Source organism: Protopterus annectens, chromosome 3.part1, assembly GCF_019279795.1.
Source record: "Protopterus annectens isolate FY-2018-M chromosome 3.part1, PAN1.0, whole genome shotgun sequence".
Taxonomy (NCBI): Eukaryota; Metazoa; Chordata; order Ceratodontiformes; family Protopteridae; genus Protopterus; species Protopterus annectens.
The window spans coordinates 83,492,550-83,520,072 of NC_056732.1; the positions used below are offsets into that span (position 1 = coordinate 83,492,550).

The 27,523-nt window shown below is 36.3% G+C and overlaps 1 protein-coding gene across 2 annotated transcripts in view; it reads right to left on the reverse strand.

Annotated features, from left to right (window-relative positions):
* LOC122798011 (fer-1-like protein 6) overlaps positions 1-27,523 on the reverse strand; it is a 1,810,759-nt gene that overhangs the window by 530,811 nt on the left and 1,252,425 nt on the right. For both annotated transcript variants that reach the window (XM_044066595.1, XM_044066597.1), the window contains exon 25: positions 11,454-11,631. In XM_044066595.1, the coding sequence (XP_043922530.1) occupies positions 11,454-11,631 (178 nt within the window). The remainder of the gene's footprint in view (positions 1-11,453; positions 11,632-27,523) is intronic.

Genomic DNA, 27,523 nt, shown 5'->3' on the forward strand with positions numbered 1-27,523 from the left:
TCTTTTTCAGTAACTGTATTTGAGCTCATAAGCACCCTTTGTTGACCTCTTGCCATCAAGTACTCAACACACTTCTACACCCTCTCCCTAAGAGTACACACAGAAAATGTTCTTTCTGTAGTCACCCTATACACTACGAAAGAACTTGCTCAAAGTGTGGTTTTCCATTTGGAGTAACATACAACCTAACATATAAAATCTTAGTGATTGCTTCTTTTACAAGTGCTTTGTCACACATCCCTCAGCTCAAGCACAAAGAAGCCGTTTCTGAACTAATAACGGTTGCATATGTCTTCCTCATTCCTTATTATTTACCCCAGATCTCTTTCTCTCTGTCAAGTTAAACTGTGTTCTTACTGTAACCACTAAGTTACCTCACGTATTCCTGATTCAGTAACCATTATCATAAAATCGTATTATACCATATTTTTGCTGTTTAATATGAGGACAGTTTACTATTTGTATATAGCACCACTGTATATAGCAATATTAACATGTCTATAGAAATGCTAATGCTTCATTCTGTTTAATTAGGACTGCTGTCTTATTTCACTTGTCAGATGCCTTCAGCCCAGGTGATAGCGGAAATGGTCATCATACGAGCATACCTGCCCAATTAACAAATATTTTAATGCATTTGTATGTATGTATGTCGTAATTTAATAGGCAAACAGTATACATACAAGAAAATGATAGATGAGTAAGTTATTAAATAAATAAACAACTGAGTTACAGGATAAATTTAATCCCTCTTTCACCTCTTGTTTTTTGCTGTGTGTGTATGTGTGCATGTTTGTGTGTGTGTGAGTACAAATTATATTATGGATTGATATTCCTGCTGGGGTTGATGCCCGCCTTATGCATGTTGCTCAGTAGGTTAGGCACTACCCATCATCACCCTAAGATGAATTACAATGTCCAGAAAATGAATGGCTATATTGTGTCTAACCATAACTATATGAGTGAGTCATTCCTCCAACATCCCTTTAGTTATGTCTTCATGGAACTAATTTCAGTGATACTATATTTATTTTTTATTCATTGCTGAAATAGTCCCCCACAAAATCAGCAATGTAACCAGGAACTGTACAAAATTTCTAATAAAAAAAGAATATTCAGTTAACTGGATCTGTGGGGATAAGTTGACCAACCAGCATTAAAGTACCACCAGTGTCCCCCATTAACTACTAACTTTTATCATTGTTAGTCAATGCTTTCTTGTCTGTGCATATTGATCTTTTAGAAAGTTTGCAATTTATATTAGCGCTGCAGTCAATATGGCTCTAAATTTAAATAAATTGTATTTCTTTCTGATGAACACTACACTTAACTGTCTTCTTTCTTGTATCTGACATTTTCCAACCTCTGGAAATAAAAGATTATCCCTATGTTAAAAATGAAAATGGTTGCTGTTGAGTTAGACATCCTAAGTACCAAACATAAATTTAACATATGCCATTTTTTGGACAAATGGATTTATTGATGTAGATATATAAATATATAAAATTACACACAATGAATGGTCAATCTGTTTCATGATTGACACTGAAATCATTGACAAAAACACGACCATTCATTATAGCAACAGCATACCAGAGCAATATACAGTACAACAAACAAGGAAAGAAATTTCCATTTCTAATGTTCTACCCATAACCTTGAAACACATTGAGCTCAAATGTGTCTGAATAATGACAGTGTTGTGTTATGGATGGAGCTTTTCTAAGGGAACCTGCATGCATGGGTTAGGAGAAGGGTTAAGGTTACAGTTAGGGTTAGCATAGATTTTTAAGGTGGGAAGGGGGCTTCATTATATTTTTTAGGCACCTTAATGTTTATAGGTAGTAAGCTCGATTTGAAATTATGTGTTTCTAAAGTATAGCCAAACAATCCACTTAAGCTGGGCTGATGAGGTCAATAAAAATGCTGAAACATGCATGCAGTAGCTAGTATAATTTGACTTTAATGGCTTGAAGGTACTTGTAAAGATAAAATGAAATACCATCCGTTGTACAGGGTAACAACTAATTTCCCTCAAAAGAATGCCTTGGACAGGCTGTCTGCATTCATATGTCTGTGGCCTGGCCAAAGTGTGATCTTAAAATTGAAGGTTTGAGGATAAGTGCCCATGAAGACTACATTTTGGATGGTATTGTCAGTATAATCACTAGGGGCATGTGATGCAATAAGAACAAACTCCCTCCCCAACAGGCAGTATTTATGATGGTAAAGACCCATTTAATGGTTTAACACTCTAGCTCAACAGATAAGTAGAGAATTTCAACTTTATTAAGAATCGATGTGTACTAATAATTGTTTCAGAAAGTGTGTGGCTATTAGAATGGGATCTGAACAAAGTATATCTTTCACATGTCCAATGGCTTCTTCTGCTTCACTTGTCCACTTCTCTTCAAGGAATCTTTACATTTAGTCAGGTCAGTTAGGGGACCAGCAGTACTGACAACAACAGAAACAAAACTCCATTAACAGCAAACCAGGACCAAAGAAGCTTCCACTTGCATTTTAGTGGTTGGAGTGGGCCAGTGACATACTTCTTCAGTATTTTCAGCCTGAGGTTTCATTATTCCATGGCCTATCAAGTTAGGTAAATAGTTGACTTCTGCCATACCTCTCTTAAATTTAGCTGGCTTAGTTGTCAATCCAAGTTGAAGCAAAGAGTTGACAATGGTATGAACTTTATTGGAAGGCTTTCCTAATCTCCATAGGCTATTACAATGGCAACCAGGTAGCCAGGTGCATATCTGGTATTCGATCAAATAATTTTGTCTATTAGCCTCTGGAATACTGCAAGTAATCCATGGATACAAAAAAAAGCAGAGTTCCAAAGTGGAAGAATTCATCTTGTTTGCAAAATGCCAATTTTTCTTAGCACCTTGGGGTAGGTAATCAGATTTGAGAATAGCTTTTTGTTAAGTCTAAATTGTCTAGAAACCCAACCCTGCCCAATTTTTCAATCAGTTTCTTTACTTGGGGTATGGGATACAGATTACATTTAGATATGCTTTTTAGCTTCCTGAAGTCATAGCAAAGCCCCAGAGACACATCAGGCTTGAGCACCACTATAACAAGACTATTCCACGCATTTTGGATTTGATCTATAATCCCAAGTTTAAGCATTGTCTTTACTTTATCCCTAGCTGCTTGCCTTTGGAAGTCAACTGTTCTGTATGGTTCAAGTTTACTTTTTATGTTGTCACAGTTTCTAGTCAGTGCTAAATTAAATTGGTTTTACAAGGCACTTCTGAGACTATGTCCTTATTTCTGAGTACAGTTTATTTTCTCTTCTCACTTCTGAAACTCTGTATTTCCCTCATTTTATCTACAGGACATGCTGTGGGAAATTTAACTTCCCTGGCAACTACAATTACTATAGCAACTTCAATTTTTCTATATGGTTTCAGAAAATGTATGCGATGCAAGGATATTTTGCAGGCACCCTAATATCTGTGGATATCAGCATTGACTATAAACTTTGTATTTCTAAATTATAGCCAAACAATCTACTTCTGCTGTACTGATGAGGCAAAAAATAGAGGCCAAATCATGTATGTCTACAGCTAGTGGTGTTTGGTTCTATTGGCCTGAATGTACTCAGAGAGGCTTAAAAATAATAAGTGAAAAGTATTGGGCATTCAGGCACCATATAGCTGAAATGCTGTTATGTTTTCCTAAGGGGCAATTTGCATATATTTCATGGGCCTTCACTACAGAAGATTTAAAGTTTTGCTCAGTAAAGACTCTGGCTTGGCTAAGTTTGTCTTGTAGTTTTTATTGACTGATTTACCTGTATGAATGTTTTACTCTTTGGTTTGGATGTAACATCAAAAATGTTATGTCACATTGCTAGGTTCATGCTTTAAACAGTGGCTTGAACTGTGTAAGATAAACATTTCTATTATATACTTTTTGTTGTGCCTTTGTTTTCTCTTATTACAGATATTAACCTGTCCTGAAGATTCATAAAATGCTGTATCACATATTTAAATGATTTATTTTTTTATTTATCGGGAAAGTCCGACATGGAACAAAGCCATTTTTCAGCAGAGGCATGGGGAGAAATGCTCCAGACACGTCTTTGTAACATGGGAGGAAACTGGAGTACTCAGAGGAAACTCACACAAACACAGGGAGGGCATACAGACTCCACTCAGAAAGCACCCCAGCCAAGAATCAAACTGGAGAACATCTTGCTGTGAGGCAACAATACTACCACTGCACCACCCTGATCTGTTTCCTCTTACCATGGTTCTTTCTTTATATCTAGTAAGCCTTGGAAATGTTTGCCACATAGCAGTTCAAGCAGTGTAATTCCAGTTGAGGCTTGGGGTACTTGTTAGTGCAATGAGAAGATATGGCAGCAGCTGTTGCTAGTGTTTTCCATCTGCCTGTATGGCCTTTCATATGATAGACCTTAAAATTTTGTTAAAACGTTCAACAATCCATTTTTTTTGAGGTTGCTCTATAGATGTCCATTGCTGTTTTACCTTAAAACACTGACAAAGTTCATGCCTTACTGTGAACATGAATGGGATTCCATGGTCATTAAGAATTACTCAGGGATTCCTACCTTAGAAGAGTTTTACATGTTTTTTTGCTATGGACTTTGCACTGACTTTTAACAGGGGTACTGGCTCAAGACGTTTTGTTGCATAATTAGTAATTGCCAGAAAAAGTCTATAGTTATGCATTCAATGTGACCTGTATAACAGGATCAACGGATTCTTAATTTTTGATTGGGAGCTGCCCTTTGACACTGTGCAACACAGAAATAATAAATATCCTTCATAATACAAAGCCAATACCCTCTACCCAGAACTCTAGCTTTTGTCTTGTCCATTCCTGAATGACCAACCAAAATACATCTGTGTTCTAATCTAGACTGTAGGAAATATTAACTGGCTCAGTATCCGTTGTCTGCCTTTGCTGTGTAGCAGGACTTTACTTATCTTAAAGTAATAGCATGTAGCAGGCTTATTCTGTTCTTTTGGCTCCCCATCTACTTTCTCTATTTTCTGTCTTGCTCTTGTTAGTGTATTGTCATCCCAAGAGGTTTCTTGATATTGGCATTTCTTGCCTGGAGTTCTGCCAAGTCAGTCTTTTTCACTGTTTTCTCATGTCAGGTGGAGACTGTAGCCTTCTCTTTTATAAATACATTTAGTTCATCCACTGTAAAAGGCAGCTCATGAAAATAATTTTATTCTACCAAGGGAGCTGACTGCTTCCCTTTCTTTTAGTCAGGATTAGTTTTATCTACTTTTCCTTTAGAATCTTGCTTCTACTTCTGGCTGACTATGTTTTATTACATCAGGAAACTGACTAGCACTCTGTTCAGGTTCCCCCATTTCTATAGTATGAGACCTGTCTGTCCTTTCTTCTGTTTTTGTTCCTATTTCCCTTAGTGTATTATTAACTATGGCCCCTTCTCTGTCAGGGTCTGTACTGACATCTTTTAGCACTTTAATTGTAGGGGTCTGCTGGTGAAATTGAGCTCTTCTGTCAGATTCTGCACGTACTTCCAACAATAGTTTGACAGGCATCTTTTGACAAAATTCAGATTTATCTAAAACCTCAACCCAGAACAAAATCTTCTTTTGCACCTTCTACCCTTATAGTTTTCTTTCTCACCATATGAATATTAAGGAAAAGCTAGTTCAAGTCTGCCTTATATAGACTTGGCCTTGTATCATTAACCTGGCATACAACTCACTGTGATAATATGACACTTAGCTTTCTCATGCAGCAAAGGATCTGTGCCGCCCCAAGTACAAGTCTCTATCTAGGTAACTCATACTGATAACCTTAAATATTACCAGGGAGTGGTCTGCATTCTGCATGGAAAGAATGTCTACTGTTTCTAGTCACTAAAGCATGCAGAAACCAAAAATGAGCTAACCTGGCCTGAGATCTACCAAAAGCCAAAGTGAGAAGATGCCATCTGATATCTGGATGTAGACAGTACTGTGAGTCAAGCACACAGAATGTGGATTATAGCTACAATAATTCATTATGCTGATTAAACCAAACCACTCCATTCTAAAAGGCAAAGAAGATTCATCTGAACACACTGAATATGGTAATAAACAGCCTTTCACACAGCATCTCTGAATTATTTTTTCTGAGCCCACTGGTACCTGGTACTTGGCAGCAATGAGATCAGCTGTCCAAACATTGTTGCCATTGCCACAACTGTATTCTACTTCATTCTAAAAAGTAAATGCCTGCATGCAATATTATATGGTTACACTCGCCACATCACATTTGCTGCATTTAACTACTCTGCAACACATGCGTACTTAGCAGAACAAAACAACTGCACTCAAGACTTGGAATTCAATGCATTGCTAGTTGATGAGACTTTACCAGCAAAGAACCAGAGGGAAGACCATCATCGAATACCATAAACCATACCACTAGCCAGCCCATTCATTATGACCAGTTTCTCAGACAGAGTCAGTGTCCATCACAACCTGCTAACTTCTCTCTTCATGCTTTCATAAAGATGAACATCATTTCAGTGCCTTGGATATCATACATGTAACTGCAAACTTACCCTTTTTTTATAGGCCAGACCGGCCAAACATTATTATGAAATTTGTACATAACTGCACACAGTCCTATATTAACAGCATCATTTTCAAACAACTCAGTCATTAAGTCTTTCAGTTTCTTAAAGGTAGACACTGCATCTGGATATTATAGTCAAGGATCACTATATAGGACCTAGAATGTCAATGGATATTTCACTTTAAATTTAATGGAAGCTACAACTGAAGTGCCACTCATATTTTTTTGACAGCCTGCCTTTTATAAACATCACTGAGAAATCCTAATTTATACACAAAAGGAGGCTTTTTTAATCCACAACATTTTTCTGAAGGTTGCATCTACTCACAGATTGCCCAGTTTATACAGATAATTTAAAATTCTTTCAGTAAAAAGCCTTAGGACATCTCCCCAGGGAGGTTTAGGGTGCAAGGTATACTTATTAACCATCCAGAAATCTGTAGGTATCTAGATTTTTGACTCACTTTTTTTTGTCTGTTCCTTGTAAAATGTGCATTTTTCTGACAAATCATTGAGGATTAGAGTTGTTAAATAAACAACTTACTATGGCATTTTCAGACAGTGATAAACACCAGGTTTCATCGAAGAATGAGGTATTTTTGGCACATAGAAAGGTGCAATTATTTTTGGAAGATTCCCTGTTTCAGAATGTTATTTCAGAGAAATTATACAACTTTTTGAAAACAGAACATCCTCTAATACCCATAGCTTTTGTTATTCTAAAACTGCACAAATCTATCCAACAGCCCCCATCTAGGATTATTATATCAGCTCGTAACAGCTCGACTTATTCTTTGTGCACTTTTGTGCATAGAATCTTGAAAGATTTGGTGGCTTCTGTTGACTACCTATTAATTGACTCTTGGGACTTTTTGTCTAAGATTAATGAAAGATGGTTCTCCGACAACTGTATTTTTTCCACCATCGACATAGTAGACCTTTTTACTTCTATTCCCCATAGGGAAGGGTTAGACCTATTTTTTGACGCCATTAGGGAATTAACCAGATTGAATGATTCTATGATCACTTTTCTCATGGTAGTCATGGAGTACATTCTTACAAGTAACCACTTCATATCTGAAGGGGAATATTATAGGCAGGTCCAAGGGGTGGGAATGGGGGCAGCATGTGCCCCCATTTACTCCAATTTGGTCCTGTATTCTTGGGAAAAGAAGTGTGTTCACCAGTGTTTATACACAGCATTGGTTCACATATTGTTGTTTTTTGGACGACATTTTTATTCTTTGGAAAGATGACCAAATGGACCTTGAGGGGTTTTCAGTATTTATTAATCAATTGTGTACATATTTTCAATTTACATCACACCATTCAGATGAAAGTATCAGCTATCTGGGTGTGATAATTTCTAAAGACAGGATTAGTAAAACCTCTCTTTCAAAAATACATAGAAAAGAAACCTTTTCCAACAGTTATTTAGACTTTTAAAGTTGTCATCCCCTACACATCAAGAGAAACATTTTAAAGGACAGCTCGTGAGAGCTGCAAGAATGTGTTCTAATAGAGAGGCTTTTTTAAGTGAAGTTGAAGGTATTACTGACATGTTCAAAGCCAGGGATTACACTAATAAAATTTTAGAAAGGACCATCAAGATAATGGTTGAAGGGTAGGGGACAAAATACAAACCATTGCTTTACAGTGGTGAGACAATTTCTAACAAAAAACAAACAGGAGGAGGTGGACATAACACCAGCATGGTCATTCCATTTAGAGATGGGGAGAGAACCCTAAAGGATATTATTAGGAGAAAATGGAACATTTTGGGGGTAATTTGGACATTTTTAACATCATAGGACAAGAACCAAGGTTTGTGTATAAAACAGGTAGAAACATAAAATATCTTACGGAACATGTAACTGTACCAAGACCAACTTTAATTAAGGGTACAACTAAGTGTGGTGACTGCAACCAATGCCCCTATATCCTTGACAGTGATATGGTATATTTAAAAGGAAGAAGGCAGGGTGTTAATTTACAAAGAGGCAAATGCAATACAAAAGGTATTATTTATATTTCCATCTGTCAAACATGTAACAATTTTTACATAGGCAAGACAGAGAGGAAATTTAGATCCAGAATATATGAACATTTGGGTACGTATCACTTCACCTAAAACTCATTTCACTTAAACTCATTTCAGTGAAATCAAATCAACTAAAGTTCATTTCACCTAAAACTCATTTCACTGACAAGTAGTACACTAAGGCAAGTCAAAGGTATACGTACTTTTCCCCACTGTAGTCCAGTCCTAAAAGCACTAAACTTTTGTGAAGGAATAAAACTTTATAAAGTGGTACACTGTATGGAGCTTATGGTGTTTATGCCAATTGGGCACTACTTGCTTTAATTCATGGTTTTTATTAGTGCTCACTACAGATGGTGTTTGCTACATTAGTTGTTAAATAAAGACTGACATTTGAGTTTCAGACTCCATATCCTTCAGAAAATGCATGCTAATTCAAGATATTTTATATTAGCAATTATCTAAGTTTATAAGAGCAATATTTAAAATTTAACCCTGATTTTGGCCTTTTACATCATCATTGTTTTTATATTTGCCCAGAATTCTTGAACAAAGATGTTGAGAGGTGGAATCCGATCCACAACAAACTCACACAACAATATACTCAGTCTCATGTTTATATGGAAAAACAGAGACGGCATCCATCTTCTGCAGGTCAAAACAAAACCAGTTTATTAGTTCACCTTATTAGATATTTCCTTCAGTTTTTTCTTATGGAATGCTAGCTTTCACCTTAGCGTTGACATTTTCTTTTTGGATTAAGCAAGGTATGCATTCAAATCTGCAGTCACCACTTTTGAGTCTTTCAACCCTACTTTCACACTAACAATGTTGAAGTTTAATGCACTCAACAGTTTCTGAAGCTATTCATTTACTCAAGGAATTTCTTTGAAGGCAGAGGAAGTGGAAGTAACTTATAAGTATCTAGTTTTTTTGTTTGTTTGTTTGGTTTTGTCTTAAGAACTTTTGCTATATTTTGCACCCAGTTTGGCAGAGTCACGAATGGAAGGATTGTGTTACTTAATGGCAATGTCTTCTAGAATGCATGGCAGTGTATGGTAAGGCAATGGCACCAATAATTCGACAGAATCTTCCAAATTCATAAACAGCTTGCATTCAATAATAGGAAAACCTACTAATATGAAATAAAAACATTACAAGCCATTTTAACCACAGGCTGAAGAGCGACAGTCAATGATTATCAATTATTACTAATCACATGAAGACAGAGTTCTACAGAAATGTTTCTTTAAGTCATCATTACCAGGAGTCTGAATGAAAATAGTTAGAATGCTGTAATTACCCCTACATGCTTGATTCTACACATGCTGACATGCCTTTAAAAGTTGCAGTGGGAATCTCTTACCCGTCCTTGTTATCACCCAAGGCAGAGAATATTCAAAATATTCAGTTATCTAATTCCAATCCACCTATATATTCCATGAATGAAGAAGTATTTTCTGTCTTAATTAGAAGGCTATGTTAGATAGTTTTGAAACATATTTCCTGGAAAGAGCAGGGATGTGATCTGGTTGCCTGGTTTCCGTGAGGCTGTCATGGCTTATCCAGACATTCTTAAATAGAAAATGACATTAAAACCTCTGCATTGATAAGCTCTTGTCTTAAATGCTTATGAATGCTATACTATGCAAACTGTAAAAAGTTAAACTTTTCAGAATAACTGCCATCAAATTATATTATTTCCTGATGTGGAAAGTCTATTTTTTTTGTGGTGAGGTTGTAACATACAATAATGGGTGAGGAACAAAGTATTGTGCTAATTCAACAGCCATTTCCATCATGTACATATTTTCAGAGTCCAGTCTCCATTGCAAAGGTTTTGCAATTAATATCTAATATAACCTATTTTATTTCTCTATCCTCCCCCTTTTTCTATTGACTGCATTTTGTTATTCACATTTAATGCAGTGCTGATGTCTTGCCATGGAGTTTTGGTTACTTATTAATTCTTTGAATCTATTTAAGATTTTATATTTTTACATTAAAATACCATATTGCTTTAGAGGAAGTGATCCCCTCCATGTATCAGTCTTTGTTCCATTTTCAACTGACACTGGCAGTGTCACCTCTGACTTCAGTCTCCTCCAGGTCTAAAGCATCATCCTACCTATGGACCCATTTTAATCACCCTGAAACAAATCCTCAACCCTTCCCTCACCATCTCAGTGGGGTCTTGGTTAGATGGAAATGAGAGATTCACCAGTGTCCTAGATAAGGGAAAAGTCCCAGCTGTATACTTCATCAGGCAGTGTCTTGTCATGTATACCTGTAAGGAATTTAAACTTTCTCCTTAGCAACTGATGAGAAGTTACCTTATTGTTACTGGCTGTTGCTGCTCATGTATGTAGAGGTGGTATACAGTCTTTGCCTTACCTTAGCGCATACATGATGCATCCGTGGGATTGGTATGCAATGGGTCATTGTAATGCACATCCATAATCCTGTGTGTGTGATGTGATCACATAATCATATTCCTTCCCACCTTACAGATAAACACTTTTGCATAATTCGTTGACTAAGATATAATAATCATTAAGCATATTTAAGAATTGTTATTCCTCTTATACAAAGTTGCAATACTGCCCTTCTTTATTATGTGTTACATTAAACATTTAATGGATGTTTTAAGACAAAAATGAAGAACACCAATCTTACCATTTGAGGTTTACCATCTATGTTTAAATCATATATGCAGAAGTATATCTCCTCTCCCCAGTTACTAACATGACACCTACAAATGAGGTAACAGCAACACTGGAACATTTGGAATTCCTTTTCGTCATATAGCATGGTCTTTCTTTCTTACCTTGCTTAACCTCAATTAATTCTTTGGGTGTAGGTGGTGGCAGTGGTTTTGGTTTGTATGCATAATGTTTCAGGCTGTTAATTGTGTGCGTCCCCACCAATGTGCTGCGTCCAAAAGCTCTCCAGTCTACCACACAAATGCTAAGTGGTGGATGCAAGTGTTCTTTTTCAGGTAACTCCTTAAAGACAAAATGAAAAAAGGAGAGATCAGTTAGAAACATAAATCTTAATTTGTGACTATTGTAAAAACATTGCATAAAAACAGCAGTAAAAATCATGCATTAATTTAATTGCATTGTCAAAAATAAATATGTAGTTGTCATTTACGTAATATTTTATTGTTGGCTTCATCTCCACCTTAATGCCATATAGTAAATTTCTTTCATTAACTGGGTAAGTGAACTGGTCCAGAACTTCTTGTCCATTTCCAAATATATATATATATATATATATATATATATATATATATATATATATATATATATATATATATACAGATGATCGAACTTCCAAAAGGTGGACTTTCATATTGCCGAGACCATATGATCGACTTTTGGAAGTTCGAACATTCTAAACGGACAGCTCCCTATAGTGCGGAATGGGAACATTTCCATTTTCCAGACTGTAGTGTGATCTCGGAGTTGGTATATTTAAATAGCAGGGGGCCGCAGCCCCACAAGGGGTGCAGGGGTGCTAGCAATGTATAGGTAGGTTTTTTTTTGTTTTTTGTACATGTTCGAAATTTCAAAAGTTGAACATATGGTCTCGGCCATATGGGTTTCAGCTTTTTGAAATTTCAATCATATATAGTAGACCCATATATATATATATATATATATATATATATATATATATATATATATATATATGTGTGTGTGTGTGTGTAATGGTGTTGGCATAATGACTAAGGTGTTGACCTCCTAGACTCAAGGTACAGGGTCTGATTCTTCTCCTTATTCTCTGTTATGGGGTCCAAATGGAGAGATGATTGTGGTCCAAATGGAAAGATGATTGGGATACAAATGGAGGGATGATAGGAGTCTGAATGAGACATGAAAGGGGTCCAAATGGAGAGATGATAGGAGTCTGAATAGGGAGATGATAAATCAGCAAGCAAAGGAGAATAGTATTGCTGGAACTGAATTCATCCTCAAGCCTTAGTGAGTACCTTCATGAGGTGGACCCTGTTTTTCACAAAATCTCACCAAGATGACTCTGATATATACACTGTATTTTATATAGCATATATCATAGACAGAAGTAGGTTAAAACATAAAAAACTAGCTGGGTACAAAGGACCCAGGATAAAAAAGTGCCCAATCCTTCTAGGTGCACTGGTGCTAGCACTGGAAACAATGGCAATGTAGAATCCTCAAGGCACAGAAACATTTCTACAATAGGGCTAGGCCAGGCTCAGGGGAGGATGGCTGCCTTGTTATAGAAGAAAGTAGCAGTCCACAAACATCACAAAAACTGATAGGCCAAAAAAGAGCCATAAAGATGGTAGAGTGGAGCACTGAGGATTAGAAAGAAATTATGTATTGCTACTATTATGCAAGAAGGCCAGAATTTCCAGACAGAAAATATACAAAAAGATTAAGACAGAAATTAGAGGAAAGAAAAATACTTGGGACAAGAAAGACTGTCAGAAGCTTCAAATAGAAAAATGTGTTCATTAATACAACAGATTTGTGAAAAACATATAGACCAAGAAACCTTGGGCCATTTGGAAGAAAAAGAGACTAAGGAAGTGCAAAAATACAAAGAACAAAATCTAGAGATTTTTGAAAGGTATAAAAAAGAAATATGGACATATGAAAGAGAGAACTGGTATGGTGCAATATTTATGCAAAAGAAAAAGCTAAATTAATCAGTATAAAAAACAGCCCTAAAGATATTCAAAGATAAATTAACGCCAAGCTAAACAGATATGGAACATTTCTCAATACAAAAAAAATAAGATCCCAAAGAGGGAACATAGAACAGAAGATTAGTAAAGTAAAAGTTAAAAAACAGAAGCTGAAGTTATGGAATACTTGCGAAGTGAAGGATTTAGTGTAGAACGTCTAACACAGGTTATATCACAGCATGATAGAACGATGAGTCCTTCAAGTAAAGAGAAATAGGAGGAGCAGGAAACATCTGAAGAAGAAAAAACATGGACACGGGGAAAAAGAGATTTAATATGGTACAATATGCAAAGGAGAAAGTAAAACTAATCAATACAAAAACAACAGCACCAAAGATATTTGAAAAGAAATATAGGCAAAGGCATCCAAATATGGAAAATTTTGCAATACAAAAAAATAAGAAAACAAGGAGGAAATTTAAAAAGAGGATTAGTAATGGAAAAGTTAAAGAAACAGAAAATGAGGTTATGGATTACCTGCCAAGTGAAGGATTTAGTGTAGAAAATCTAACTCTGGTAATATCACAGTAGGACAGAGCAATGGATCACCAAATTAAGGAAAAACCAGTGGAGTGGGAAACATCTAATCAGTTGCCATATGAAGATACTTTGGAGCCTTCCATAAGAAACCAGTATAAAAGTTCAGTTGGAGTTGTATACCAGGGGAAGGAAGGAGAAACTGTGTCCACTCTGACACAATCAATGTTGTGGTATGACAAGCTGGTGAGTTCCCATATTAAAGAGGAATGTATGACTCAGAATGAAGCTGAAGAGAATGTGGCACAGAATGATGCTATAGACCTTTCTGTAGAATGCCCACAGGAAATGAAAAATAAAGAATGTGCCCTCAGTTTAGAAGAAAATGATCTAAGAGAAGAGCTGCCTGATTTAATAGAGATGGACAGACATATTAAGATAAATGAAAGAAATAGACTTCAGAAAGCAAAAAAAAAAAGAAGTTTGATAAAGCAAATGAACAAAGTAATTAGGATTGTTCATAGAGATTCATGCAATATAACAGAAGTAAATATGATATATTACTGTGCATCTAAATTAATAACAGATAAAGTCTTACCACAAAAACACAGGGCAGTAAGAGAAAGGAAGTGGAGAAATCAAATGCCATCATTTAAATATCAAATAGAGAAAACTATAAAACAATTAAGACAAAAAGTGTCACTGTTAGAACACTATAGAAGAAGGAACAGAGCAACAAAAATACTGGTACTTTTCCGTTATCTAATGCGCTAGCACGCACATGCAATGATCGCAAAATTATTGTTTGTATGGACTCAGAAATTTAGTACAACCAAAGGCTTTGTGGAAAACTAGAGAGCATAAACACGACCACAAAGTATGTACTTTTTATCGATGTTTAATAGTGTTTAACGAAAATGCATGGAGTTAAGTAGTGGGAGACAGTGGTGTAAGTGTTGTCATAGATATTTAGTGTAAACTTTTTTAGTGAAATATCCATGGTAAAGTTGAAGCATAATTAGTTTGAGACTTTTGGGGGATGGGGTGTGCAACCCTTGTGTTCAGGAATGTAAAGACCTTGCTACAGGTTTGTTTCTATGGGCTAAACACAGAAAGGGTTGACAGTGCCTCCGGTTTTTAAGTTTCACCTTAAAACGTAAACATTACTTGCATCAGTAGCCATCATGTAATGTTTGTATATTCCAGGCAGCTGTACTCTAGCTGCAACCTTTAAATGTTTATAGGACAGATACCAGTTTTACCACCGTACATTTGCTTGAATCAATGATACACTTCTTTAGGAGCCACAGGTAATGTGCAAAATGCACTCAATGCCTTTGCACTCCATCTCTCTCTTTATCCAGTTACAATTACTTTACTTAAGTACCTAACAAAGGGATGTATTTGTAAGTGAAGTATCCATGCTGTAGATGCAGACTTGTTAATTCCACATCATGTATATTGTCCTCCTCCCCTATAGGCTGTACTCGTATCATGCAATTGTCCAGATTTTTCCTTCATATTTTGGGTGTGTTCCTTATATTATTTATGGGTTTCTGGCAAAACATTGGGAAGTAATGACTGGCATTTGAGTTTCAGACTTCATAAAGGATTGCTAGCTCAAAGCCTATGGTTGAACTAACTTTCTGTACGCATGCTAGCATGTTAGAAGTGTTGCCCCAATAACAGAGAAGTACCAAAATACTCAGAAAGATAAATGTGATAAAAGCAATGGGCAGTATAAGAACAGATCAGGATCTGTAATGCACTATTGCAAATAATGAACTAAAAATCTCAGCACATGCAAAAAAACTTAGAAGATATGCAGATAAAAATAAAGGAAAAGTACAAAATAAACAATTTATTGATGACCCAAAAAAGTTTTATATAGAATTGTGAAACAAAGTAAAAGGTATTGAAACACTACCAAAAAAGAAGAAATAGATACATTTTGGAGAAATATCTATAAAAGATCCGGTTGAACATAACAAAGATGCTGAATGGATAGAAGAAGTAAAAGAAAGAATAACTTCAAATGTATATTATATGAAATGGGATAAAGTAAGAGCCAGACATCTCCTGACTGGAAAACCCCAGGCCCAGATGCAATACCTAACTTCTAGTTAAAAGTATTAACATGCTAACATGAAGATTTAGCCATGAGCAAGAAGTATTTATATGTGCGCCTTGAGCAGACACCAACCTGGTTAACAATATGAAAAATAATGCTCCTACTTAGGAGTTCAAGCTATCCTAAAAACTATAGACCAATAATTTGCATTCCAATGACACAAAAACTTTACACAGGAATAGATGCCAACAGAGTTTATAGTCACTTAGAGGAAAAGTCAATCTTGACAATAGAACAAAAGGTTAACAAAAGAAAGTCATATGGAACAAATGATCATTTGTGTCAAATAACGTCATAATGGAGAAATTTAAAAAGGGGAAAATCTAAGTATGGCAAGGACAGACTACAAAAAAAAACATTTGATAGTATTCCACATCCATGGATATTCCACATTCATGGATAAAAGAGTGCTTAAAAATGGGGTCTATATTAGAACATCAGAGTGTCAGAACTTCGAATGTTCTAATATCAAACCCAATTCAGCGAACGTTGGCAACATCGAACATTCAGAACAGCAATTTTTTTCCTAGGGGAAAAAACTTGCTGTTCCAAAACATATACACACAACACAAGCACACCAAACAAACAACAATCCACACACATACTCCTAAAATCTTACATCTAACCCTACACTAAACTGTACATACACCACTAACTATCCACTTACCTTAACTCAAACCCTAACCCTAAGGTCCGTCACTATTGCACACTCACCTCACCCGCGCCCTAACCCTAACTCACCTACCCCGCCCTAACCATCACGTCCACACAATCGCACACTTACCTGACCCGCGCCCTAACCCTAACTCTCCTAACCCACCCTAACCCTGACATCCACACAATCGCACACTTACCTGAACCCGACCCGTAACGTTCCACCACAGCACTGAAAATAGTGAAGTGACAGAAACGGACAACCGAATTCTTTCGCTGGGAAAAAATTTGTTTTTCTGCAGCTTCACTATTTTCAGCGTTCGCTGAATAGGGTTCGATATTAGAACATTCCATGTTCTGAAACATCAATGTTCTAATATAGACCCTAAAAAGGTATAAGATACATCTTACACTGATAAATTACATTACAGCCACCATGAGATAGTGGAAAACCACTTTGCTGTTAAGCCATGATAAAGAACAAATTATTATTCCAGGGATAAGATTTCAAAGGGGGATATTCCAGGGTGACTCTTTGTCATGGCTGTTGTTTTGCCATGCCCTTAACCCATTAAGCAGTCTGCTTAACAGATTAGGTCATGGCTACAACTTGGCTCCCAGAAAAAAACAAAGTATAAAGACTTATCATCTTCTTTTTGTGGATGATTTAATACTGTATAGTTAATCAGATGAGGAACTGAAAGTACAACTGCAAGTGGTCACAACTTTTTTCAGATGATATACGTATGTCATTTGGTCTTGATAAATGTATAAAAGCAACCTTTAAAGCAGGAAAGCTGCAGCACCAAGAAAACATCATCCTGGGACAGGAATGTGATAAAAAAGAACTTGGGTAAGAGGGAGTGTATAAATATTTGGGAACTAATGAAGGATCAAGAAAAAAACATGAACAAATGTGAATAAAACTTAGCAGGGTATTCTATTAGAGAAGAACGATTCCGTTGAAGTTTCTCCTCCAGTTCTCTGATTTCGGATATGAGACGGTTTTCTTCTTCTTTTCTTTTTTTTTTAAGGTATGAAGATTTTTGAATAAATATTCCTCTCAGTGTAGCTTTGCACGCTGCCCATTGAATGTGAAATGGGATATTAGAGTTCCGAGGATCATTGGTAAAATCTAATAGGGCTTGAGCTATCTCTACTTTTATAGTTGGGTTGAGCAAAATATTGTTATTAAGAGACCAATTACAACTGTTATGATATACAAGGGGCTTTTGAGTGAAACTTATCCTTAGGGTGATTTTTGAGTGGTCCGAAAAAAATCTTGGTTCACTTGTGTACTTTATTTGCCAGTTTGTTAGTATTTCTGATATTAGAAAGAAATCTATATGTGACCAAGAGTTATGGCACCTGGAGAAGTATATGTAATTGTTGCTGTTTTGAGATTCATCACCAAAGGATATAGGGTCAACTAGTCCAAAGTCAGAGATGAGGTCGAACAGGACAAGGGAGGCTTGTGCGTTGTATAGTTTATTTTTGTTAGCTCTGTCAATACTAGATCAGTTACTGCATTCCAATCTCCCCCTAGGATGAAATAGTGATTTGGGAAATTTAATAGAATATTATACATTTTTAGTATAAATTGTTGTTGATCTGAGCATGGACCATAAAGATTTAGGAACACTAATGGTTTGTTTAATGGTGGGATCAGACATGTGAAGTAACACCATCTTTCCTCTTTGTCTGCACCTTTGTCAATAATATTGTTTTTAAATTAGGTTTTAATAATAATAGCCACCCCTTTCGAGTTAGAACAGTTTCCGGATGGAATAATGTCTTATCCATTTCCTTTTCTTCTTGATTATCCAGTCATCATCTAATATATGTGATTTTTGAATAAAGGAGACATCAGCTATTGTAGACATTGTAGGAGTACAGAGCCCTTCAAGCTCCTACCCAGCTCCTAGCTTCAGCTTGGCAGAACAAACAAACTGCCAACTGTAACGGAAAAACATTCAAGAGGGTCACTTCCTTTAATGCAAACATTTGGCCACTAGCAAACATAACTGAGGGAGCAGATCTCTATTGTTAATACAATCAAAGTTGCTTTACTGCTAGTTCAAAACACTTTCAAAATGACAATAGAGGCTGTCAGCTGTATAATCGCAGACAACCTTGACTCTCAGATATACAACAAATGAGTGCCTAATTGGATCAAAATACAGCAACAGTAGAAGGATACCCTGGAAGCAGATATAACACAGAATGTTAAGATCGCACAAAGATCAAAAAGCGAACCAGTCTTAGGCAAAACAGCTGCTGGGAACATCTGATAGTCTCTCCTCATTCTTTCTTCTTTTTTTTCCTTTCCTTGTAATTTTTCCTCAGCTATTATGTTGTTGATGATCAACAGGGCTCAACTAGCATCACTCACCAGTAGTAGGAGATAGGTCCGATGTATCCCAGTCTGGCTGGGCTTGTAGGAAGTCATGCTGAGTGATGCGAGTGTTCCGGCACTTAATAGAACTGGATGCTGTATCAAAGAGTATGTCCCACAGAACCTTCCGACTTGGGAATTTCATTCCTGAGGGTCTGCATTTAATGGAAATTTAGGCCAATATAAATATAAAGATTATTTTGAATTGGAAGAGACTCACCATAAGAAAGGTCAGATACTTGGTACCGGAAAGCTTGATTCCACCTCCGGTGAGTAAAATTTAGGGAAAAACATTATTTTCATGCCGCCTGAGCTTTTCCAAAACATTTAAGGAAGATAGGATGGGCTTCTTGGCTGAAGACATGGTGAATGTATTTTCATTATGATGGAATATTAATGTGTTTGGGAAATGCATTTGAAATTTTATATTGCACTTAATGAGATCTGTGCAGAAAGGGGAAAGTTTGCTACGCTTCTCTTTAATTTCTTGGGGGAAATCTTGGGAAATTGAAATTTTATACATGTTCCATATGAAATGTTTTTGTTTTTTGTAGGCAGTTAGGATGGTTTGTGCATCTTGATAATTTAGTAACTTTACGTATTTGGATCTTGGTAAAGTAGTGTTTTGATTTCTGTATAGTGCTCGATGCGCCCTCTCCAGTATGCAATCAGTCGGTAAGTTACTTGGCAGTAGTAATGTTTTGAAGATTTGTTTAAGAGTAGAAAGCAGCTGATTCTGTTCATATTTTTTCTGGCAGACCTCTAATAATGAGATTGTTCCTCCTGCTTCTTGCTTCTAGATCCAAGATTTTTACTTGCAGATCAGTTAGAGCTTTGTCTTTGGATACCAGTTCGGATTTTAGATTAGCAGTTTCCATCTCATTGAATTTGGATCTGTCTTCCACAAGGTCCATTCTTGCAGCTATTTGGTTAATTGTACTACTAAAGGTAATCAGTTGTTCTGCGAATCCTTGAACAGCCTTTTTGTAATGGTAAGAAGGCACTTTTCAGGTCTTCCATGTTTATGGTGCATTCGGCCTTTTGTTTAGGGCTATCTTTTAACTGTTCCTGTTGTAACTTAATGGTTTTCTGCAGTTTTGTTGAGACTTATTTTTCAGGGGATGCAATAGCTGACAATTTTGTCTTAGATGTTTGTGTATCCATTTCCGTCCATTTCCTTGGGCATTTTGGTATTTCGATCTTACTTAGATTTTTCCTCATGCAGTTCCTGTCTGTTGCTCAGGTGCTGAAGCCACCAGGTCTCTAATCTCCAAGTGGAAATGTGTTCTGCTGTCTAGTGGAGGATAGATTATAAGGTTAAATATTGTATTTTTAAATTTTGCAGATAGAAAAAGATGAATCCAGTGTCTGTACACACTCTGCTCTTCTGTAGAAGGTTTTTATAGATCAGAATTCTGGCTATTGTAGAGTTTAACTAAAATTGTAACAGAGCCTTATGGAGAGGGTGCTACTCGGACGGCCACCATCTTGGAATGTTCACAAGACCACTGTCTTGATTCAGAGCAACTCTCCTACCTTCTTTGGCAGTCATGCCTGACAGATATAGGACTTCTGTCATGTAATGTGTCAACTGCCTGGCTGGATGACCTCTTCTCTCTCACCTTCTCCCAGTCTCCTCCAAATCAGCTTTACTAAATAACCTTCTGCTTTACTTCTTCTTTTTATGATGACCCACCATTTTCCTTTCTCTCTTAATTTTCAGATTGCCAGACTGAAAACAGCATAAGCAAAGCTAAGCAAAACAAAGCAATGAGGGATGACTGAGAAGCAGCAAAAACAGCAATCTCCTGCATCATCCCATTCCAACTTGCTGGGTTAGTTAAACTAAAAAGTCAATAAAAATAAAGGGCTAATGTGCCCTAAAATATGGCTTTTTGAAAAATTATAAAAGAATAAACCTAAACAAATGCTGGAACACTAAACAAGGCAGCTAGCTCCTATCATCTTGTCTCGGTGCAAACAGTTTAAATCATGTGGTGAAGTGCACCATGCACACAAAAAGAAATATGCATATATACTTTTGGTCTATACCATCACTTAAAAAAATTAAGTCCAAAAATATTTTTTCTACTATAAGTTGGCTATGACTGTGTAAGATATAGTTATCTAGGTAACGTTCGTAAATTGTGTGCAACTTGGAAATTCATAAGCCCAATAAAAAATACTAAATCAAAAACCTTATATCTCAATCCATATGTAATTTAGTGAGTAAAATATTGGTTAAGCATGTGGACAGAAAAATTAAGTGTAGGGAGTTAGCTGTCTCTCTCAACAGGGATTACCAGTATTGGTACTCGGAAAGCAAAGGCAACCGTGGACTGTAGAAAAACCTTCTCTTTATTAATAATAGGTAGGTAATAAAGGTAATAAAGAGAAGGTTTTTCTACAGTCCACGGTTGCCTTTGCTTTCCGAGTACCAGCGTTTGTGTTTTGGAACTTTTCTTTGGGATTACCAGTATTCTCTATCAGGGCTTCATGCTTAAACCACTTAATTTCTCACTATTTTCTCAGTGGAAAATGTGTTATCGATTAGTAAATATGACAAACACTGTAAACAGAATAGCATGATTGCTTCAATAAGGGATGCCAGATTTTTCCAGGCTAGTATACAATACAATACAATAAATATAATGATGTATTTTTTTGAGATGGAATTTTTATATCAAATGGAATTTTTAAAAAAAATATGTAGCTAAATATTATCGTTACATTGATGACTTAATTTTTATTTGTAAGGGAGGAAAACAGGAAGTATATAGTTTTATGGCTAATTTACCAAAGAATGAATTTGAACTGAAGTTTGATGGTTTCCAGTTAGATAAAAAAGTGAATTTTTTGGATGTAAGTTTAGAGGGGGAGGAGAATGGTAAAATTGTTACTAAAGTACATCGTAAATTTGAAGAAAGTTTACATGTTTTGGATGGACATAGTTACCATCCGCCACATCTAATGAAATCTCTACCATATGGAAAATTTATAAGAGTTATGAGATTGTGTAATAATACAAATGAAGTTGATATAGAATTAGAAAAAACTTCACAGTTATTTATTAGAAGAGGTTATGATGCAAAAGAAGTAGAATTGTCTTTAAATAAGGCTAAAGTAATGTATGGAAGGGGGGTAGGAAAAAAAATATTTTGATAAGAAACAAAAATCTAAATATTTGGATAAAGTGTATATGGTAATGACTTATGATTTATTATCGGAAGAAGTCAGACAGGCAATTCAATTTTATTGGACTTCATTATTTAGTATAAAGATTTGATAGATATGTTTCCAAAAAATATTATTTTTTCCTACAAGAGAGGTAGAAACCTTAAAGACATGTTGGTTCATGCTAGATTTTTTACACCAAAGGTGAATTTAAATATAGATGTGAAGTTAATGGGAACTTATCAATGTGGGAAATGTATTTCTTGTCAATATGTAAGTAAAACATTTGAGTATATAAATGGGAAATGTTTTAAATCTTCTGGAAAATTTTCATGCAACACAGAAGTAGTTGTATATGCATTGAAGTGTCCGTGTGGACTATTTTATATAGGGGAAAGCAAACGTGCCTTTAAAGTAAGGTTGCAGGAGCATGTAAGAGACATTAAAAATAAAAACATAGAAAGTCCTCTTGCAATGCATTTTAAGGATTATCATAATAGTGACCCACAAGGCATGTCTGCTACTATTGTAGAACACATTAACGTAGATAAAAATGATGAAATAGTTAAAAAGAAACTTTTATATAAAGAGACAGTTTTTATATTAAAATATGGTACTATGACACCTAGTGGAATTAATGTAGATTGTAATTGGTAAGTTTTCTTGTAATTAATTGTTAAATTGTTTAATTAATTAATTTTTTATGGTATAAATATGTGTGAATGTATTTGACAGTATTCTCCTTGAAGGCGAAAGCCGAGGCGCTAGAGAGAGACTATCCAATAAATCTGTGTTGGATCCTGTTTTCAGTTGTTACAATTAGTATACAATACATACATACTTACTGATCACAGAAGCAATGACCTCACATTAATCACAATAAAGTTAGCAGCCTGAGATATTGCAAAAAGGCATAAATGCAAAAATTGTTATTACAAATTTAATACCAAATCTTATGACACAGCTATTTTGGAATTAGGGACATGATAAGGAACAATTTAAAGTGTGGCCAATGCATCTATCATCAGAATAGTATATTCTATAGGGCACATGGATGTCAAACTACAAAACAAAACAAAATAAAAAAAAAAAAAAAAAAAAAAAAAAACAATGAGTGCTTTGTGAGGGCTACCATACTTTGCGGAAAGACAGTCTCCGAAACAAAAAGAAAGAGTGGCCAGCAGTTTAGTAGGTCTATATCACATAGTTGAAGTGTCAAAACTTCGACTATGTAAATATCAAACCCAAAAGTTCGAAAACTGAATACTCTGAACACTCAGAACAGCAATTTTTTTTTTCCCAGGGAAAAAAAATCTTTGTTCCGGTACAAAACGCGGAAACACACAAACACTAAATACTGTTTCTATTGTGGGGAGCTTTGCCCCACACCACCCCCTACTTAAATATACCAACTCCGAGATTGCACCACAGTGGAGGAAATAGCAAAGCCACGAAACTGGCCCACCGAATTCTTTCCCTGGGAAAGAATTTGATGTTCCGCGGCTTTGTTATTTTAAGACTTCGAACTTCCCAGTTCTAAGTTATGGCATTCGGACTTATGAGCGTTCGGACTTCTGATATACACCCAGTTTAGTATAGTAGTTTCTCTCTTGCAGAATTATGCTGGCCTGAGGGTTGCTTGAGACTTGAGGGCTGTGAGTTTGAGATTCCTTCTATCATCATCTTCTTTCGGCTGTTCCCATTAGGGGTCGCCACAGCGGATCACCTGTTTCCATTTCTTCCTGTCCTCTGCATCTTGCTCTGTCACACCAATCACCTGCATGTCCTCTCTCACCACATCTATAAACCTTATCTTAGGCCTTCCTCTTTTCCTGTTACCTCGTAGCTTCATCCTTAGCATCTTTTTCCCAATATACTCAGCATTCCTCCTCAGCACATGTCCAAACCAACGTAATCTTGCCTCTCTGGCTTTGTCTCCAAACCTTCCAACCTGGGCTGACCCTCTAATATACTTATTCCTAATCCTGTCCACCCTCATCACACCCAGTGCAAATCTTAACATCTTTAACTCTGTCAAATCCAGCTCAAACTCTTGCCTGTTTGTCAATGCCACTGTCTCCAACCCATATAACATAGCTGGTCTCACTACCCTCTTGTAGACCTTCCCTTTCTCTCTTACAGGTACTCGTCTGTCACAAATCACTCCTGACACTCTTCTCCACCCACTCCATCCTGCCTGTACTCTCTTCTTCACCTCTCTTCCACACTCACCGTTACTCTGAACTATTGACCCCAAGTATTTAAACTCATCCACCTTCGCCACCTCTATTCCTTGCATCCTCACCATTCTTCTATCCTCCCTCTCATTCACACACATATATTCTGTCTTAGTCCTGCTGACCTTCATTCTTCTTCTCTCTAGAGCATATCTCCACCTCTCCAGGGTCTCCTCCACCTGTTCCCTACTCTCACTACAGATCAAAATGTCATCTGCAAACATCATAGTCCATGGGGACCCCTGTCTGATCTCGTCTGTCAACCTGTCCATCAGCATTGCAAATAAGAAAGGGCTCAGAGTTGACCCTTGATGTAATCCCACCTCCACCTTAAACGCATATAAGCCATCTAATTCTAAAGGTATGTCTAGTCACTCAGGGAAATCACACTGTATTGCTTTATACCTCTCAGCTCCAAACCATTACTGAATATATCGCTGCATATTGTAGGCTTTAGAACTTGAAACAGAACAATGACCTTGTTAGAAAAAAAGCCACAGGATTGGAAACTTGAACTATTCAGAAATGCTTTGATAACAACCATTACAGTGCATTTCTATAGGATTCTTAAAGTGAACTCTGCCTAGTATATAAGACGGTCTCTGGCCCAGTCATTTTTGAAAGTCTGTATGTGTAACACACTATTAGAAGAGCTATCACAAGATCAGGGAACCAAGTACTAAACATAAATATCAGTAGCAGAGGTAAAGTAGGCATAAAAACACAAAAACATCAGAGATACATTACACAGCACCTTCCAAAATAAGTTTGCCCTTATAGTTAGAAGTCAATCATCTACTTCCTCAATTAAACTATTAACTTGGGGTTATGACAGTCAAAGATTCTTGAAGGGTGGTTGATCATATGCTTGTAAATCAAACATATGTACCTATTAACCCAGTGGAGCTATGACTGGTCTACTTGCAATTTGTATTTGTTTTATGTGTCATTGATAATAGATAAAAACAAGGCATGACAGTTTTTCCTACAATCACTTAACCCTTTGAGTAATGTTGAGCAAATAACTCTCTGACATACTGTAATACAACTATTATCGACTTGTTTGTAAGCAGAGTTATCACATAACTGTTGACATAATTATTCTAAATAATTTACATTCAATATGTCCACCTTCTGATTACCAGGTGACCTATTTCCCCTTGTGGAGTAAGTATAACTCATAGCCTAAAATTTGTGCTCCAATTTGGAAGACGTTTTGGCAAATCTTTTTTGTTGGCATGATTCGGGACAGTATACAACAGGTGCATGTTATCCATATCATGTTTTCTGCATCTCCTCCAGTAACTGCCTATTGCATCTTCCATTCCATTCCAGTCATCTTACTGGGATGAAGTACCAGTGAATTCCATGTTTCCACTGAGTGAAAGCACAGTACGTATATTTCTTTACAGCAATCATGCTGTATCTCTAATGTATAATATATCTCTTTCACTGGACTTTGTCCCCATTTTCAGATAATTCTCCCTTCCCTCTGTTAAATAAAGGACTTTGTGTAGAAATGGTTGCACAGAGTCCCTTCCAAGACTGTGCCATGTGCGACACTAAAGATTTAACAACACCCTTTCCTGTTTCTCCTCATCCTTCTCCTATTGTAACTTCTGCAATAACAGATGCTTGCCCACCAGTTCTGAATGCCTTTCTTGAAATGAAAAACTATCCATACATTCCAGTGTGGGATTTATAAGCTTGATAGACTGATAAAAATATGGCATTCACTATTTCTCTATCAAGACCTTCTTTGTGGAATTAGTGTCTTTTTGGGACCGGTCCCTCCCAACATCCAGCCTAGAATCCACCTTTACCACCCATTCCCTTAAAGGGATATTCGTACCCTAATTTAAATGTCTGCCCATCAGACAAACTTTTAACAAACGAGGTAGATTAACTGAGTTACTTTTCAGTAACCCTTTCTTTAAGTAGATCATTAGATATGTATCTGAATTCTTATCTTATCTTCATGTCAATGTTCTGTTCAGGATTAGATCAATAGATTTTTTTACTTTGGAAAAAAAAATCATGTAGCCATCACACACTAAAGGCCGTTCAATACCTAGTTTGGTGTGGTATACTCATACCCCTTATCTTTATTGGCTAGTACACATATGCCCTATTTAAATGTGACTTTTTCCAGGCACTGCAGCTTCTCAATGGAATTTAAGCTGCATAATTTCTACCATGTTGTGTGCATATGGCAGACATGACATTTTAATTACAGCCAGCCTACGAAAACACAATAACAGCAGAGCCAAACATGCATTCAGGACTTTCACTAGTCTAGTAGTTGTTTATAATCCCTTGATATCGGTGTATATGAACCAAGTTCCAGCTATAAATCGTGATAGATTAGAAGGTTATTTCTAATGGCATCAGCTGCAAAAATGAAAGAGAGGGTCATGCTCCATTTTAAAATGGTTAGTTTATGCAAGTTAATCTGTAGAATGGACACAGTCATTGCTCCCTTATGGATGTACTTGATCTGTCTAGATTTATAACAAATATTACACAGTTCCATGCATACAAAGGGTTCTATATAGCTGCTATCCAGCTAAGGTGAGAAAAATGTCACCTCAAGCTGAGGGATCAGTAGAAAAGAAACAGTGACAAGGTATACCCCTCATTAGTTCCTTATGTGATAAAACGAGGTAGCTATGTTGAAATAAATCATCAGCCTATTTGAATTGCATACAACACTTTGATCCATGCATAAGAAGTGATACCAAATACATAACTCTGTAAAACTGTGTGGTGATACTCTCCAGAATTGCACTAACCACCTTTTTGAAGTCTATCTGTAAGAGAGCTAATAGTGGCAACAAGATTACACAAGAGAATAATATCTAATACACAGCAGACAATGTCCTTTCTTCCTCTGAATGGCATAATACCTGTTTGAGCCTAGAAGGGCAAGCATAACTGCCTAGAAGCAAGAATTTCAATTAGGATAATCAGACCGCAGTTGGTTATACTCTGCCTCTACTAGCCTTAGCTAATGGAATAACTGAAATATTCATAAATTTTACATTATATTCCCCTTTCTAGAGCATCACGGTACATAGTTGTGTTGTTCATATTC